Source organism: Pleurodeles waltl, chromosome 1_2, assembly GCF_031143425.1.
Source record: "Pleurodeles waltl isolate 20211129_DDA chromosome 1_2, aPleWal1.hap1.20221129, whole genome shotgun sequence".
NCBI lineage: Eukaryota > Metazoa > Chordata > Amphibia > Caudata > Salamandridae > Pleurodeles > Pleurodeles waltl.
The window spans coordinates 597,342,096-597,357,690 of NC_090437.1; the positions used below are offsets into that span (position 1 = coordinate 597,342,096).

The 15,595-nt window shown below is 43.8% G+C and overlaps 1 protein-coding gene across 1 annotated transcript in view; it reads right to left on the bottom strand.

Annotated features, from left to right (window-relative positions):
* Positions 1 to 15,595, bottom strand: part of LOC138301776 (malate synthase-like) — a 215,917-nt gene that overhangs the window by 126,343 nt on the left and 73,979 nt on the right. Inside the window, exon 6 of the mRNA XM_069242281.1 lies at positions 12,799 to 12,909. Within this exon, the coding sequence (XP_069098382.1) occupies positions 12,799 to 12,909 (111 nt within the window). The remainder of the gene's footprint in view (positions 1 to 12,798; positions 12,910 to 15,595) is intronic.

Sequence of the window (15,595 nt, forward strand, 5' to 3'; positions counted from 1 at the left end):
ACAGCAATCTTCATTACTCTGCTTTGTGCCTTGCTTCTTATTCTGCTAGTCTTTCTCTCTTCTTGTGGCTCATCTTTTTGTGTCTGTCCCTCTTATAGTGCGCCTCTCTCTTTGTACTGTGAACATCTCTTGTACATCTCTCTGTCTCTGTAACTGATATATTTCAAGTGTCATGAATACTGGAAAATGTTGAACTGCTTCCTGGAATATTATAGTCTTTTATTGAGACCCACACCCTTTAACAAATGCATATCAATTAGCACTTGCACAATGTACCGTCTGTTTGCTTTCTTTAAGATTCCTTACCTGTTGCTATGATAAAACGTTGTTTAGTCAGTGGCAGAAAGGCCATAATCATTATTGTGGGTTCAAATCATTTAAGACACAAAAAGAGAGGGGTGTCAATGTGAGATCCTGAAATGAGAAAAGGTTAATGAGAGGCAGGATATGTGCTCAAATGCTGAATTTACTAAAATGAATTATCTTGCAGCTTTGTATAGCACAAACTTGATGTCAAAGCAGATCTGGACTGGGAATCAAAAGCAGCCATTGCACATTTTGTCAGACAACCCCCATACTACACACAGCAAGTGAACCTGACCACTGAAAGGGTAGTTTAAGGAAAAATAGTACTTTTAAAAATAAATCATGACCAAAACGACTATCACTTAGAAGTAAATAGCACATTAGAGGTTGCTTGAGGTCGCACGGGACCAGGACAAAATCAAGAGTTCAAGCCACCCACGATGGAGCCCAGGCCGGCTACAAGACCCACGCAGGGCCCGCTGAGCAAAGAAGCTTAATCCTGGTCACTGTCACAAGATGCATCGATTTTCCCCAAGCAGTGCTGGTGATACATCGATTCTGAAGGCGAGGCACTGGATTTCTCCATGCAGTGAAGGGATGCATCAATCTTCCTTCAGGAGTTGCGGCAATGCTGTAATTCTGATGCGATGTCGATGCATTGGTTCTGAAGCAGATGCACCAGGTTTCTCCAGGCAGTGAATAGATGCCCCGATCTTCCTTTAGCAGTGGCGGCAATGCGGTGGTTCTGATGCAACAACAATGTGATGGCAAATCGATGGTTCTAAATGTGATGCACCAGCTCTACTCCCACAACAGCGTCGATGCATTGGATCTACCTCTCACAGTAGGTGAGTCATCGACTCCCGATGGACCAAGTATCTGGGTCCACTTCCAGTGAACCAGGCACAGGAGCAGGAGTAGAGACTTTGAAAACCCTGAGTCGCAAGGAACAGGATGCAAGCCAACAAGCCCTCGGAGATCACATGGGATGCAAGGCAGAGTCCAGCTCTTCCACAGCAAGGTGAGAGAGCAGCAGGCAGCAGAGCAGCAGAGCAGAAAAGCAGATGTTCAAGGTCAGCAGTCCAGCAGAATGACAGTCCTTGATGCAGCACACCAGTTGTTCTGACAGAGGCCAGTTGTAGGTCCAGAAGTATCTTATTTGGTGTGGTCAGTGACCCAGTACTTATACCCAGTTGTGCCTTTGAAGTGGGGATGACTTCAAAAAAGGGTCTCTTAAGTGCACAGAAGTCCTTTCTTCCTTGCCGTGGCTCCAAACTATCAGTAGGGGTTAATCATCCCTCTGTGTGGGGACAGGCACTGCCTATTCAGATATAAGTTTCAGTCCCTCCCACTCTTCCTGCACAGGAAGCACCATCAGAATGCAGATAAGTGCTCCTTCACACCTAATCTTCATTTGATTGTGGCTGATAGAGGGAATGCACAAAGGGTAGCCGTCACCCAACCCAGACCTGTATTGGAGACAGGCTGCAGGCATGCAGAGCTGTAAGAGCAGAGAAATGTCCACTTTCTAAAAGTGGCATTTCTAAAATAGTAATGTTAAATCTAACGTCACCAATAAAGAGGATTTATCATTACCATTCCAATGATATAAAACATGATATAACTACTCCTTCTCGATCAGGAATAACAGCTTACAAGTGTAATAAAGAATTCCCAATGTTAACTTATGAGAAGGATAGGCTTCACAGTAGTGAAAAACGACTTTGAGAGTGCTTCACTAACAGGACATGTAAAACTTAAAAGTACATGTCCTACCTTTTAGTTACATAGTACCCTGCCCTATGGGCTATCTAAGGTCTAACTTGGGGTGACATGTATAATAAAAGAGTCGTTAAAAGCTTGGCAAGGGGTTTTAAATGGCAAGTCGAAGTGGCAGTAAAACTGCACACATAGGCCCTACAGTGGCAGGCCTGAGACATGTTTAAAGGGTTACTTGGGTGGCACAATTAGTGCTGCAAGCCCATATGTCACTTTAAATTTACAGGCCCTGATCACAAATAGTGCACTTTACTTGGGACTTATAAGTAAATTAAATATGCCAATTGTGGATAAGCAAATGTTACCACATTTTATAGAAAAAGCACAAGCACATTAGCACTGGTTATCAGTGGTAAAGTACAGAGTCCTAAAGCCAACAAAAACAAGGTCAGAAAAAGAGGAGGAGGAAGGCAAAAAGTTTCGGGTGATCCTCCAGAGAGGGACATTTTCCAACAGCCAGTGTTCCCCCTTTCTGTCCCTGATGCTAACCTGTCTACCTGAACAAAAGTGCAGCCCTCTCTAGTGTGTTCACCATTTGCCCTTCACATGTGGCTTCTCCTCTGAAGCTCACCTTCTGGTCTAATACCATTTGCAGCTTCCTGCCAGGCTGAAGTAGCACCTCCTCCTGAAGCAGGCTTCTATTGTTATCCATCCTGGGATCTGTTGACATATCTCCCCAGGCGGGCAGAAGGCTCATCTTGTGGCCAGTCACAGGAAATGGCCACTGAAAAAATGGACAACAGAATGGCAACTGTCTAAAAGTTGCATGTGGCAACAAGTTACATTAATTTCAACTTAGGCATCTAGGCGGGCTTAATCTCACGAGTTGCTTGATACCTTGAAGCATCAACTTTGATAGTGCCATTCAGAATTTAGCACAGCTGAGGTGTTCAGCTTCTAACTCTGTACTTGCCAATGGGGCTACCAGTCTCTCTCCCTGTAAAAATGACAGTTGTGGGTTTTTAGTGCCAGAAAAAGTTGAACAAATGTTCTACTTTTCTAATGTGCTGCACCCTGCCTTAGGACTCAACAGGCCTGCTATAGGGATGACTTACACATACTTTGAAAGGAGTTTGGGATTTATCATTGATTAAAATGGCAAAGTTGAGTTAGCAGTTTTAAACGGCTCTTCCAGTCTGCAGTGGCAGACTGGGAGCCATGTTTTATCTCATCCCGCTCAAGCAGGCACAGTAAGTGGTGCAGTCCCTGAGGTGACACTCTAACTTACAGGGCCTGGGTAACCCTTGCCCCATATACTAGGGACTTAGAAGTAAGCCAGGTAGTACCAATTGGATATGAGCCAATCACACATACACGCTTGAAGGACATGGCACTGGCACTGAGGTCTGATTAGCAGACCTCAATGCACTCTCAGAGTTGAAAAACCAGCAGCATCTGCCTAAATGTTTGGATTGACATACAAAAAGATGCATTTCCTTACAGAAGCAGTGTCCAACTTTTCAGTGGAGACAAGAATTGTTGGACACAATCCACTCAACATAGATCTATTTGCAGCCAAAGACTGAAAGTCTAGACAATGCAGCTGGGTAACGCTGTTGCATTTATTGCAAATCATAATGTTGCCCCTCAAGTTTCACCTCAGTTAGGAAGAGTTGAAGAAAATACCACAGTCTGCACTAGACAACTGGAGATCCACTCATCGCCACACCATTCAGCTCTTGGAGCATTGAGGTGCATTATTACATTCTGTGAGTGGCCATTGCTAGACACATTGGTGCCACACAATCTCCATGACAGGAAGAACCTAGCCCAGCAACCAACATCACAGGCAAGAATCAGAAGAGTTACCAACACTGCACTAATAAGAGAAAATACAAGTACCCATATAAGTCAACTGGCGAGCAGAGTTTTCCAAAAACAAGTATCACTGTCTTAGATGATTAGGGTGAGGTGGATGGCCGCAAGACCCACATTCCCCAATGTAGAACACCTCAAAGGGATATCCCAAGATACAATTAACACTCACAGTGGTTTGTTTGGTATTTTACAAAAAATCTTCACCCACACTCACAGGTTCCAAGAAAGGTTGTTTGACTACTCTTTCCATGGAGACCCTCTGTAGGGCATGTGCAACAGCAGTCTTTTCAAGAAAATAAAGCATCAAGGGGTATAGGAATTGGCAAATGATTAGTTAAACAAAATGCAAGAAGCTTAACATACACAACACACCATAAAAAATAAATGCTGATCCGGGGTTTTCTTTAGTCCATTGTAGTTGTGACATAGAATGTCAATTGCAACACATATGAAATATAAGCGCTCCACAGAAGTGTATAGAAGCAGGGAAATAGGTAGCAAGCGTGCCTCTTAGTGCAGATAAAAGACAGCAGATGTACCAACTGTCCAGAAGCTAAGGGCAGGGAAATCCACACATCCAAGTACATAGAGTCAGTCACAGAGATTTGTAAAGCGTGAACTTGTCACCCCGTGGGGGGGTCTCTAGATGCTGGGGAGAATCTGCAAGCCTTGGCGGGCTGGTGATGGAGGTCAAAAAGCAATATCTTCTGAAGTCATCCAGGAAAGGGGAGGGTGCACAGGTGAAGGTTGTTCCAGGACTTGGCGGTGAGGTGGGAGAAGGTGCAGCCTCCGAGGCGTTCCTGGCGGATGTGGGGGACGTAGGCCCGGGTGAGGTTGGCTGAGCAGAGCTCTTTGGTAGGTTGGTAGAATGTGATGCGTTTGTTGATATAGGTGGGTCCAGGGTCATAGAGGGCCTTGTAGGTGTGTGTGAGGAGCTTGAAGTGGCACCTTTGCTGGATGGAGAGCCAGTGGATGGCCCTGAGGTGGGGAGAGATGCTGGTTCTTCTGGGGGGGTTGAGGATGAGTCTTCCTGCCGTATTCTGGATGGTCTGGAGGCGGTTCAAGAGCTGCTTTGTGATTCCGGCATAGAGTGCGTTGTTGAAGTCGAGAAGGCTCGAGATGAGGGCCTGGGTAACTGACTTCCTGGTTGCAATGGGGATCAATAGGAACATGCAGAGCATGAGGAGAATGTGGAAGCAGGAAGAGGAAATGGTGTTGATTTATTGTTTCATGGCCAGCTGAGTGTCCAGGATGATGCTGAAGTTTTGTGCCGAAGTTTCGTGCATGGTTGATGGGGTGGGAGGGGGTCCTAGGGTAGTGGGCCACCATGTGTTATCTCTGTGAGAGGGCTTGTTCCCGAAGATAAGGATCTATGTCTTGTTAGAATTTAGCTTGTGGCAGTTGGTCCTCATCCATGCGGCGACTTTGATCATGGTGTTTTGGAAGTTCATTTGTATGGTGGAGGCGTTGTCAGTGAGAGATAGGATGAGCTGGGTGTCATCAGCATAGGAGATGATGTTAAAGCCGTGGGTGTGTGCGATGTCGTCAGTGGAGTCATGCAGGTGTTGAAGAGGGTGGGGCTGAGGGAGGAGCCCTGGGGAACGCCACAGATGATGTCTTTGGGTGCAGAGATGAAGTGGGGGGAGGATCCTCTGTGTTCGGCCGGAGAGGAAGGAGGCGATCCAGTGGAGTGCATTGTCTTGGATACCAATGCTGTGGAGTCTCGTCATGAGGGTGTGGTGGTAGACGGTGTCGAAGGACACTGACAGGTCGAGAAGGATGAGGGCCGCTGTTCCTCCTAGGTCGAGGAGGTGTTTGATGTTGCTGCAATCAGGACGGTCTCTGTACTGTGGTTGGGCCAGAAGCTGCATTGGGATGGGTTGAGCAGGCTGTTGTCTTCAATAAAGACCATTGGGTTTGAGAGAGCGTACCTTATATAATCAATATTAACATGAAATGTTTAGGAACTAATGTATAATAATGCTGCATAGAAAATGTATTAATATGTTTTGCTAAAACGTGCGTTTGAAATGTGCCCACGGGGAGTGGCCGCCATTATACACGGGGACTAATGAAACTGACTAATAATCATGAAATGTGTTATTAAAATGTGATTTTGCGTTTATATTGAAAACCTATATGCTAAAGTTCTGCTAATAAATCAGTAGGCCTTAGCTAGCATGAGTTGAGGCCTAGCTGCCTGACTCTGATATTAAATGTGTTTTTTCAAACGTGCAGTGTGCTGATTTGCTGAAGGGCATGAACTCTTGTTTTTCTCCAAACTAGAAGCTGAATGTAACTGTAGGAGATCCGTTCTCATGAAATTCGACTTGCTTGTAGAAACATTTTAGCTGAATGCAACACTGTAGACCAGTAGCAGGTACAAGGTCGCCTGAACCGGTACAGACAATGGAGCCACTGACCAAAGATGCGCAAAGAATCACAAGAGGATGAAATCATAACGGACATTCTACCCCTAAAGACGTCAATCATAAGAACCAATAAAATACGTGAGAACTGTTATGGGGTGACAAATTCGATGAGCTAATGTGAAGACAATTGGAGGGAGATAATGGGGTGCAACCCCTTGTCCAACCACAATTTAGGGGAATGTACAACGAAAATTGGATAAAAACCCTTGACACCAGGAAGTAAATTAGACTGGAGAACAGGAGAGAATAGTTAGGGAGATGCTGATGCGTTTTGCTATGATCCAGACACTTTGTCACTTTGCTTAATGGCTTGCTAATTCTAGTTAGAACCATCCTTGTCCTTAGACTGCCCATTTACACTTTACCTCCTTATGAGGGAAGTGCCCCTTTTACCTGAGCTAAGTTCCTGGCTGATGGCGAACCAACTTATGTCCTGAGGACAAAGACCGAACCTGAGTGCTGACCCAACACAGAGGGTAACTATCTGACAATGAAATTCTGATTGTCTGTTTGCTTTTCCTGTCTAGGTACCAACTGCTTCTTTTGACAGAGACCATAGCTAGATGTTTTCCAAATTGGTGTTACTAAATTGTTTTGCATGAAGCCCAACCTGCTAATGCTAATTCGAGGTTAGGACAGGAGTTCACTAAACTGACGCAAATAGACAAATGACTGAATCTATGCTTTGTTGAATAATGCGCTAATGATGCTCTGCTAGGGATAACCTATGTTCACACCGTGCTATGTTCAAATATTCGTGATTCTTGCTTTGATGAAATCTTACCAGAGTTGCCATATTGTGACTATGCTAATGTGTTTCTTGGTTTTGAAACTAATAAACTTACTAGTAGAATTGTAATCAATAGGGAATAAATATCACAAACTCATACTAAATTGGTGTGGTTATTCATGACTGAAAGGTCATGGTGGTGTTCTGAGTCTTATTAAATGTCTTTGACTAAGGTGAATTGCATTGTTATGATATATTAATGACATAATTGACATATTGATTGACATGTTGATTAGCTATCTCGTCCTAAGGTGTCTTCAATCAGGGTCAAAAGATTCATTGGCCTAAAATGAATCCCCAAGTGTATAAATTAGTCATAAAGGGACACGTTAACAGTTCGATGATTGATGGTCTTTTCCAAGATTTTGGTTGGAAAAGGGAGGAGCGAGATAGGGCAGTAATTATGAGCTCATTAGGGTCAGCTGACTGAGAATGGGAAAGCTCTTGTTTAAATGCAGATGCACCCCAGTTTTCCACCAGATCAGTTGGTTCCTGTTAAAAAGTTTACCAAGTTGGGAGGGCATGGCCGAGCAGGCCATCAAGAAGGCGGCGTTCTGAGCAAGCTCTGTGGGCCGGAGTAGCAATCCACAATAATCACCCAAACAGAAAACAGGGCGACATTACCCCACACAGCATACTACCATAAATGCCACCAACTTACCTGATATTTGTAGCAAACAGCCCAGCGCCTGGCCAGGTGCTCTCACATCAGAGGAGATGAGCCTGCATCTCGGCCTGCACGCTAACTTGTGGGCCCTGCCGCAGTTGAAGGAGGACATGGCTCATCTGCTGCGTGGGCGGAGGCAGCCCAGGAGACAAGCACTGGCTCTGAGGCCTGTGCTCCACCCAGAGAGCCAGGCGCTGGGCAGAGGGTATTGTAGATTGCAGTGTCGGCCTGTTGAAGGCAGCTGTGGCCCCTACATCATAAGGCCTCAATGTTCTTCTACAGAAATCAGCAATGGGAGGACAACCTGAGGTTGTGTTTGCCCAGTGACTCTGTAGCGGTGAATGGAGGGTGGGCAGTCTCAGACTCTCCTTGAGGGCCCGCTGGGGGGTGTGAAGAAACGGATTGCAGGCTGCAGTACCATAGGTTCAGGGATGACTGGCCTCTGGGACTGCAGGTAAATCACAGCTGCTCCTAACAGCAAAGGTCTCACCTCTTGAGGGCCCAAGAGTGCAGGCCCACTAGTTTAAGTGCCTTGTTGCCTGCTCTCCTCTACTTTTGATAGACAGTTTGATGGTAGAGCGGGTGACCTCGTACTGCACGTCTCATACTGTACACGAGTGGCGATTTGCTTTTAGAATGGGGACAGGCTGAGCTGACTGCATTTTGGAAGTGGCTTGATTCCTGTGGGCCCAGATGCCTGCTACCTCACCCATCGACACACTATGGGTAAATCTGATATTAAACAGTCCAATACCAGGAACAGCACCAGGCATCCGGAACCTGAGACTTCCACCCCATTTCATATGGAGGTTGTGCCTTCTGGAGACTCCCTTTCGTCGGTGGATGTCAAGGCCCTCTTACTGGAGATGAAATCCAGTCTCACCTCCACAAACTCTTAGACTGACGCCTCAACACAAAGATTGGTTAATATGAAAGACCACTTGGACAAACAATACACCCACCTTGCCACAGCGGAACAACAGATTTCATCCTTGGAGGATGACCACTCACAACAATACAGTATAGTAAAAGAACTACAAATGAAACTCCACCACAACAAACTGAAAAATGAAGACCTGGAAGCTCACTCATGAAGGAGCAACATCCGTATTACCAGGATATCAGAGACTATAGGAATTGGCCGAACCAAAGAATATATTGATAAAATGATAATGTTCCTCTTTGGCTTGGACAGTTTCTCGAAGATGTTTGTAATTTGAAGGACACACAGATCATGAGTCCCCAGACCAATACCAGGGGCACCCCAGCAGTCCATGATAGCCAAATTTCTTGACGATCGCAATAGAGACCAACTATTAAGACTGGCCAGAGAGGTGAAGGAAATTTAATATGAATGGATGGGCATTTCATTTTTCCCTGACTTTACCCAATCAGTGCAGGACGCCCAGAAAAAATGTGTCCCTGTCCAAAAAAACTCCAATAGCAAGGCATACGCTATTCCATGCTATATCCAGCACATCTCCTCTTATATGGAAAGGCAAAACACAAGTGTATAATGACCTAAAGGACACTCACTTTCCTTCAAATTTACATGACAAGCCAAGGTCCGTCCTCGCCGAGAAATACCACTGATAAACACTGATAACAGATCACTGTTTGAGGAGGTGGAATGAGAGTCTCGCTGCCTGCTGTGAACCTCCCTAGCCACGGTGGCCTTACAGTGGGCTCCCTGATTGACTGGTGCCCCCACCCCACGCTTGGTCCAGGTGAGGACAACAGTTGCCAAGGCAACGTGACCTATTCTGAGAACACCTTTTGCTTTCTAACGATCATGTGTTATTGATGTTCTCATGTTATTTTTCTATGCCTATTCCTGCTATCAGGTATGACAGTGATACGTCGACTGCTCTGGCCACCCCCTGGCTGTGTGCCTAGATGCAACTTACCACACTGTTAAAACTTTTACTGCTTTTATTCTGCTTCACAATTTATGTTGTTAGGGATGGGATTTATGTTAAGCTGTACTTGGGTCATTGGGCCTGTCGTGGAAGGCACGGTGTAACTTAAGATTCAAGTAGAAAACTGTGATAGGATTCTTGCCACAACAACTAACAAGTTTGTTTCAGTCAACAGGAATATAATCGTCACCAAATGGCTATAAATAGTAGATGGCACCCAGCCTCGCCACTTAAAATTAGGCACATGAAATGTATGAGGGCTGATTAATGCTCGAAAACACAGGAGGTCCCTGCCTATTGGCTAGACATGCAGTGGACATTCTCTTGCTGGAAGAAACACATCTCCCCCCAGCTCGCAAAGTGCCCCATTGCACGCTCATGGGGCTTGCATATAATGTATATTTTCCTCATACTCCACCTCTTCCATGGGTGTGGCTATCATTATTAACAAATCGGTGCACTTTCAGCACATCAGAACCATTACTGATCAGGAGGGCCACTTTATTATTCAGCAGGACCTCTGCAATTGCTGAAATATTACCTTGATTAACACATACAGCCCCAATATTAATAGCCCAGACTTTCTTCCACACGGTGTTACAACACCATGCAGATATAGACAACCGCACAATTGTTTGGGGAGGAGACCATAATCTTGTAATTAATGTTAAGCAGAACTGTACTGGCTGGAAAGAAAAAAGAGAGATGAGTGCCCGGGCGGCGCTACTGGATAGCAAGAAGCTAAACGACCCAGTGGATCTGTGGAGACTGAGATGTTCTGATAGGAGGGAGTACAAGTTTCACTCTTTGGTCCCCCACTTTTCCTGAATTATCGATGTCTGGCTTGGTTCCAGGGATGTGATGGGATGGCTGAGGGAGAGACCATCTCCCTAGAACACTTTTTGACGACTCCCCAGAACACTTTTTGACAACTCCCCAGTGACACTAACACTAGCAATATCTAGAATCCGGTGTCAGGTATATATGTGGCGACTCCAACCGACAATCCTCTTGGACATGATGTTCAAAGAGGAAATTAGACAGACTATTAAGTCCTATCTAAAAGTCAACAGAGGTTACCAAAATTACTCTATATGTTTCAAAACATCTACATCCTTTTAAATAGAGCGTTTTTTACACAAATCAATACACTCATGATAAAATTAACTTAGGCAGTAAAACAAGCAAGAGTACGCTGGAAAAAGCTCCAACTTCCATACGATGGGGCAGATTTGCTGCACTGCACTTTGAAGGGTATTATCTAGCAGCACAGTTGCAATTTATTCATCACTGGCTTCACAACAGCAGGCATGCGCCACATGTCCTTATTGAGAAAGGCGGGGTGCATCCACTTCCGCGACAGGAAGTCCTATACCCTCTTCCTAGATCCTCTCACCAGGTAAGTATGGTGAAATAGATGAGATGGGCACAGTTTTGACTGGTGTCCCTTTGTATTGTCCAGGTGAGGTACTCACCGCTCCTTCCCATCAAACACTACACTCCGCCTCAAATAGACCAGGAATCCACGATTAGGTTGCACCTTCATAAAAGCATATAGTTATGCTTTAAGACCTATTCAGTAATAATAAATTAAAATTGTTCCAGGAATACTTAGGGGACCCCACTAATAATTTAATGGATACACTCACCTATGGTAAGATTCATCATGCTGCACGTTGTTTCTGACTATTGTTCCTTGTTGAACTGACAGAATGGCGCGTACTTTCCATCCTGTTATCCGCTCTCCAAACAATCAAATTAATCACTACACTCTACACTGCAGTAACAGGGATAATCAAGGCAACAGTTACCCGTGCACAAGAACTGTGGGTGGCAGATTTGGGTGTAGACGTCACAGGTGAGATATGGAAATACTGCTTTCAGCAAACAAACGATGTGTCTCCTAATGGTCGTTATAGACATACTCATCACAAATTTCTGAACAGGATCTACTTTACACGACAATATAATGCCAGGTACACGCCTATAAGTGACACTAGATGCCAATGATGTGGTGGCCAATGGGCAGACTATCTGCACCTGGCATTGCGCTGCTCCAGTGTGGCCACATTCTGTGTCCAAATAATTAAAACCATGGGAGAAATGACAGTGCACAAATTCGAGTTCACCACCACCAAGATGTTACTTGGCTTTGTGAAAAACGTCCCGAAGGAATATTGCAAATTGAACGCCATGGCTATCCTGCCAGGTAAACGAAGGGTTGCTATGGTGGGGGACCCACAGAGCACCTCGGTTTCAAGACTGGCTAACGGATAAGATTCTGTGCGAGGAGTGGTCCTAGACCTATGCCACTACCTTCCCCCAGGCAGCACGCTCTAAAGATGTCTGGGCGACATTGAGAGTCTACCTGCTTACTCTCAATAATGTATGACTCAATGGTGATCGATTGCCATTTACTGTGTGGTAAACGCATGGGATGGACAAGGTGCTATTCTTCATGTCAGTGCTTACCTGCTTCCCACTAAGGCTACGCCTGAGCTGTTAGTTATGTGCTTTGCTTCCTGCAATGCTCGGGTCCCTGCGTGGGCTCTTGAAGTAATTGTACGTTCTGATCCATGCAACTGGTTATTGTGCGATATATATTTATATAACTCGATTCTGTGCCTGTATAGCTCACAATTTTTTTAAAAAGAAAATAACAGTGCAAAGTTGACCAAGTTTAAGGCCATCTGGCCTTCTCTAGTTGGAGGTCTCTGATGTTTGGCCTGCAAGTTCATACCTTATTCTGTTATCCGCTATAGACGTGCTGAAGATAAAGGGCACTGCAAGTCTAGGGAAATCAAAGCCAGAGATGAGGAATCTCTCCCTCATGCCAGCATTCCATTTGTAGGTTCTTCCTCAGGTCATTAATGGAATGAAGATCAACACACCTACAGCAATATCATCTTTGTTGTGAGGGCACAGGCGTCAAGAGATCTCTCAAAATCTGGAACATAATATTACAAAACGTGCACCTTTATGCACTGATTGGACAGGAAAATTAGCTACCTGCAAACGTCTGTCTGTCCCAAGAGGTGGATTGCTTTGTATTGTACGTGATATCAGTTTTGACATTTACTTACTCACCTTGGATAGATAGAAGAAAGGGCCGCTTTCATTCTCAAACAAAGTTTTCCCAGTGTGGTACACCAGCAAGCCAAAATCAAAGAGTGGTCCTGGAATCTCCCGCCCATTTACCTGCCAACGAGTGAACATTATAACACATTAGATCATCTGCAGCACTCTCAGTAATGGTCTCCCTGGACCCTATTTTCAAGCTCTGGAAACAGCATCATTTGTGACGTAGCCTACACACTAGTACTTGCATTCTCACACAGTCTATTGCTTCCTTAATAAAGCGCATGCACCATTAAATGACAAGGTATTGGTGTTCTTTTTACTATGTTCTTTTGTACGTGGCTATTATCTGGGAATCCTAAATCTGTATACTAGGCAGTGTGTGTACCCTTGATGTGATGTCACTTTAGTGCATTAACCAGGCAATTACAAGAATTTGATTTGTTGAGGTGCTTCTGATTTCTAAACCCCATGCACAAAGCATAATTTGTGATTGGGAATCAGACATAGGCTCTTAGTGCCCATGGTCTCTACAAGGGCCAGGTCATTGGTTTGGAAATCTCTACATCTAATTATGAGAGGCAAAATCGTGGTACATAGACCCGTTCCCATTTCCGTGAGAGATAAGGGATAGATAGTGCCTCAGAAAATCCCCTGTCTTTGGGAAGACAGCAATTGCAGATCATAGGGACAGGGTGACAGACAGTGCCCCCAAAGGGCATGATTCCTCTGATGATGAGGCAAGTTTGACATTTTAGTGGCACTACAAATGGCACACAAATAAACAGGTAAAAGGAGCTCTTCTTTATATCTGTACAGATAAGAAGAAGATTCTGCCAGTATGGGATGGGTGGGTGGCGTGGGGCTAGAGAACATTTTACTCTGGTGTGCTAAAAGGTCAAGCCAACTACTGTTGACATTTTATTTAACAATCTGAGATTATTTTTCATGAGAAGTTGGAAAACAAATTGAGCCAATGTTGAGTCGATTGAGAAAATAATGGTGTTTGATACTCATGTCATAAGGAAAGGGAGGAACTCCCTGTAAGTTCTATAAATCCGCAAAAATACAACTTCACAATATCAGCTACCAGTATATTGTGACAGTAAGTACATATAGGTGAGAATAGATTTACTATTCCTAATTCCACATTTACTTACATTAAATATATATACATTTTACTCAGTTTGTCAGCTTAATCGACACCGTCAACTACTAACTGCCGATTCAATGTCTGTTAGATAACTCAATTGGTGGTACAGCATACAGCTTTGAAATGGACTGCATCTTTTCTCAAATACAGAACTCAAACAGTAGAACTTGTGCCTTTGTCCGTTACACATTAACTCATGTGTTGTCTCATTTGCTATTTATTCTTTATTTTCAGCCTCTGGCTATATTGCTTGTCAGTTCCAACTGACATTTTGTGTGCATGCTTGTGATACATTGATCAGCTTCATCTTTCGTGGAAAGGAGTCTGAGATGTCAGAATACATATCCCTCATATTAGATCAGTTCGGGACTGAACGTGCTGACATTTTCTAAAGCTTAACCCATCAAAAACAGAGATTAATGTCACATAAAAAGGTTACAATTTTATTAATATTTCATTGTGACCTGCAAGGGTCCTCGCCTGGTACAGGTAGTTAGGAATTTAAGGACTCTGACCGATTCTAGTCCTTGCTGATGTAGCAGATGGTGAATCCCACCACGATTAGCTTTTATGATCTTCAAGTATTGAGAAAAATTCCTCAGTTCCTATCTTTCCCATATCTAGGACTGAATTCAGCAATCTAATCTACCTGAAATTATCATACAACACAACTGCTTCATTGGTTACTACAAAGAAAAAGTATTCTTCTTTGAGCGGGCATGCATATTCTCCTCGAAAAGAATCTGCAACGGGTATCTGAGATGCTCCCTGACGTACCAAAACCTAAACCCAAAACTTGAGGAAGAAGAGAATTTAGTGTTCAAGAAGACCTAATATGGAAGTTGATCCCTTGAACATTCAAAACCTACCCTCCTAAACTTTTGAAAAATGCAGAAAACGTGGCTATTTTCTACTTAGGACTCAACCACAATGGGTCCTTTAATCCTGTTTAGTGCACAATAGCTTCTGTAGCACTAGGATTCTCTGGCGAGGTCAACGATGTGCTTTAAAAATAACATAAATATTTAGTGATCTTGGCACCATAGCCCTGAATGGTATCAATTAGTATATTCCTAAAAGCAAGGATTATGAATTTAAGTAAGCCAAGAGTTTGTATTATAAATGATTGAAAACGTTCGTTTTATATGTAATGATGGTATTTATTAGCTGTTTTATTTTGAGATTTTATATTGTTAATAATTTAAGTTTTGATTAACTGAACAATAAAGCATTACCTTACCTTAAAAAAAAATAATTAAGCGTATGAAGAAAAAATATCGGCTTTTTTATTGGTTTGCTAACAGGAAAATTAAATTTACGGTCATGTATATCAAATGTGTGAAAACAAGTAACATACATAAGCCGCTTTTGTATCTCATGATGCAAGGAGGCAAACGCACACAAAATAAAAGCGGATTGTGTCTGCACCTGGGTTTTTCACATGTAATCTGTAAAGGCAAGACATAGCACTTGGGCACAGGTATCGCTAGGTAAGTGCTGTTATTGAGAGGTAGCGTTGTTTTCCCTTAGCAGTTTCTGCACCCAGTTCTACCACCGTGTTAGTAGTACATAACAGCAAACCGCTTTCACAACATACACGGTGCTCTCATGATAGAACAGGTGCACATCATGCTTTGCATTTATTCATTTACA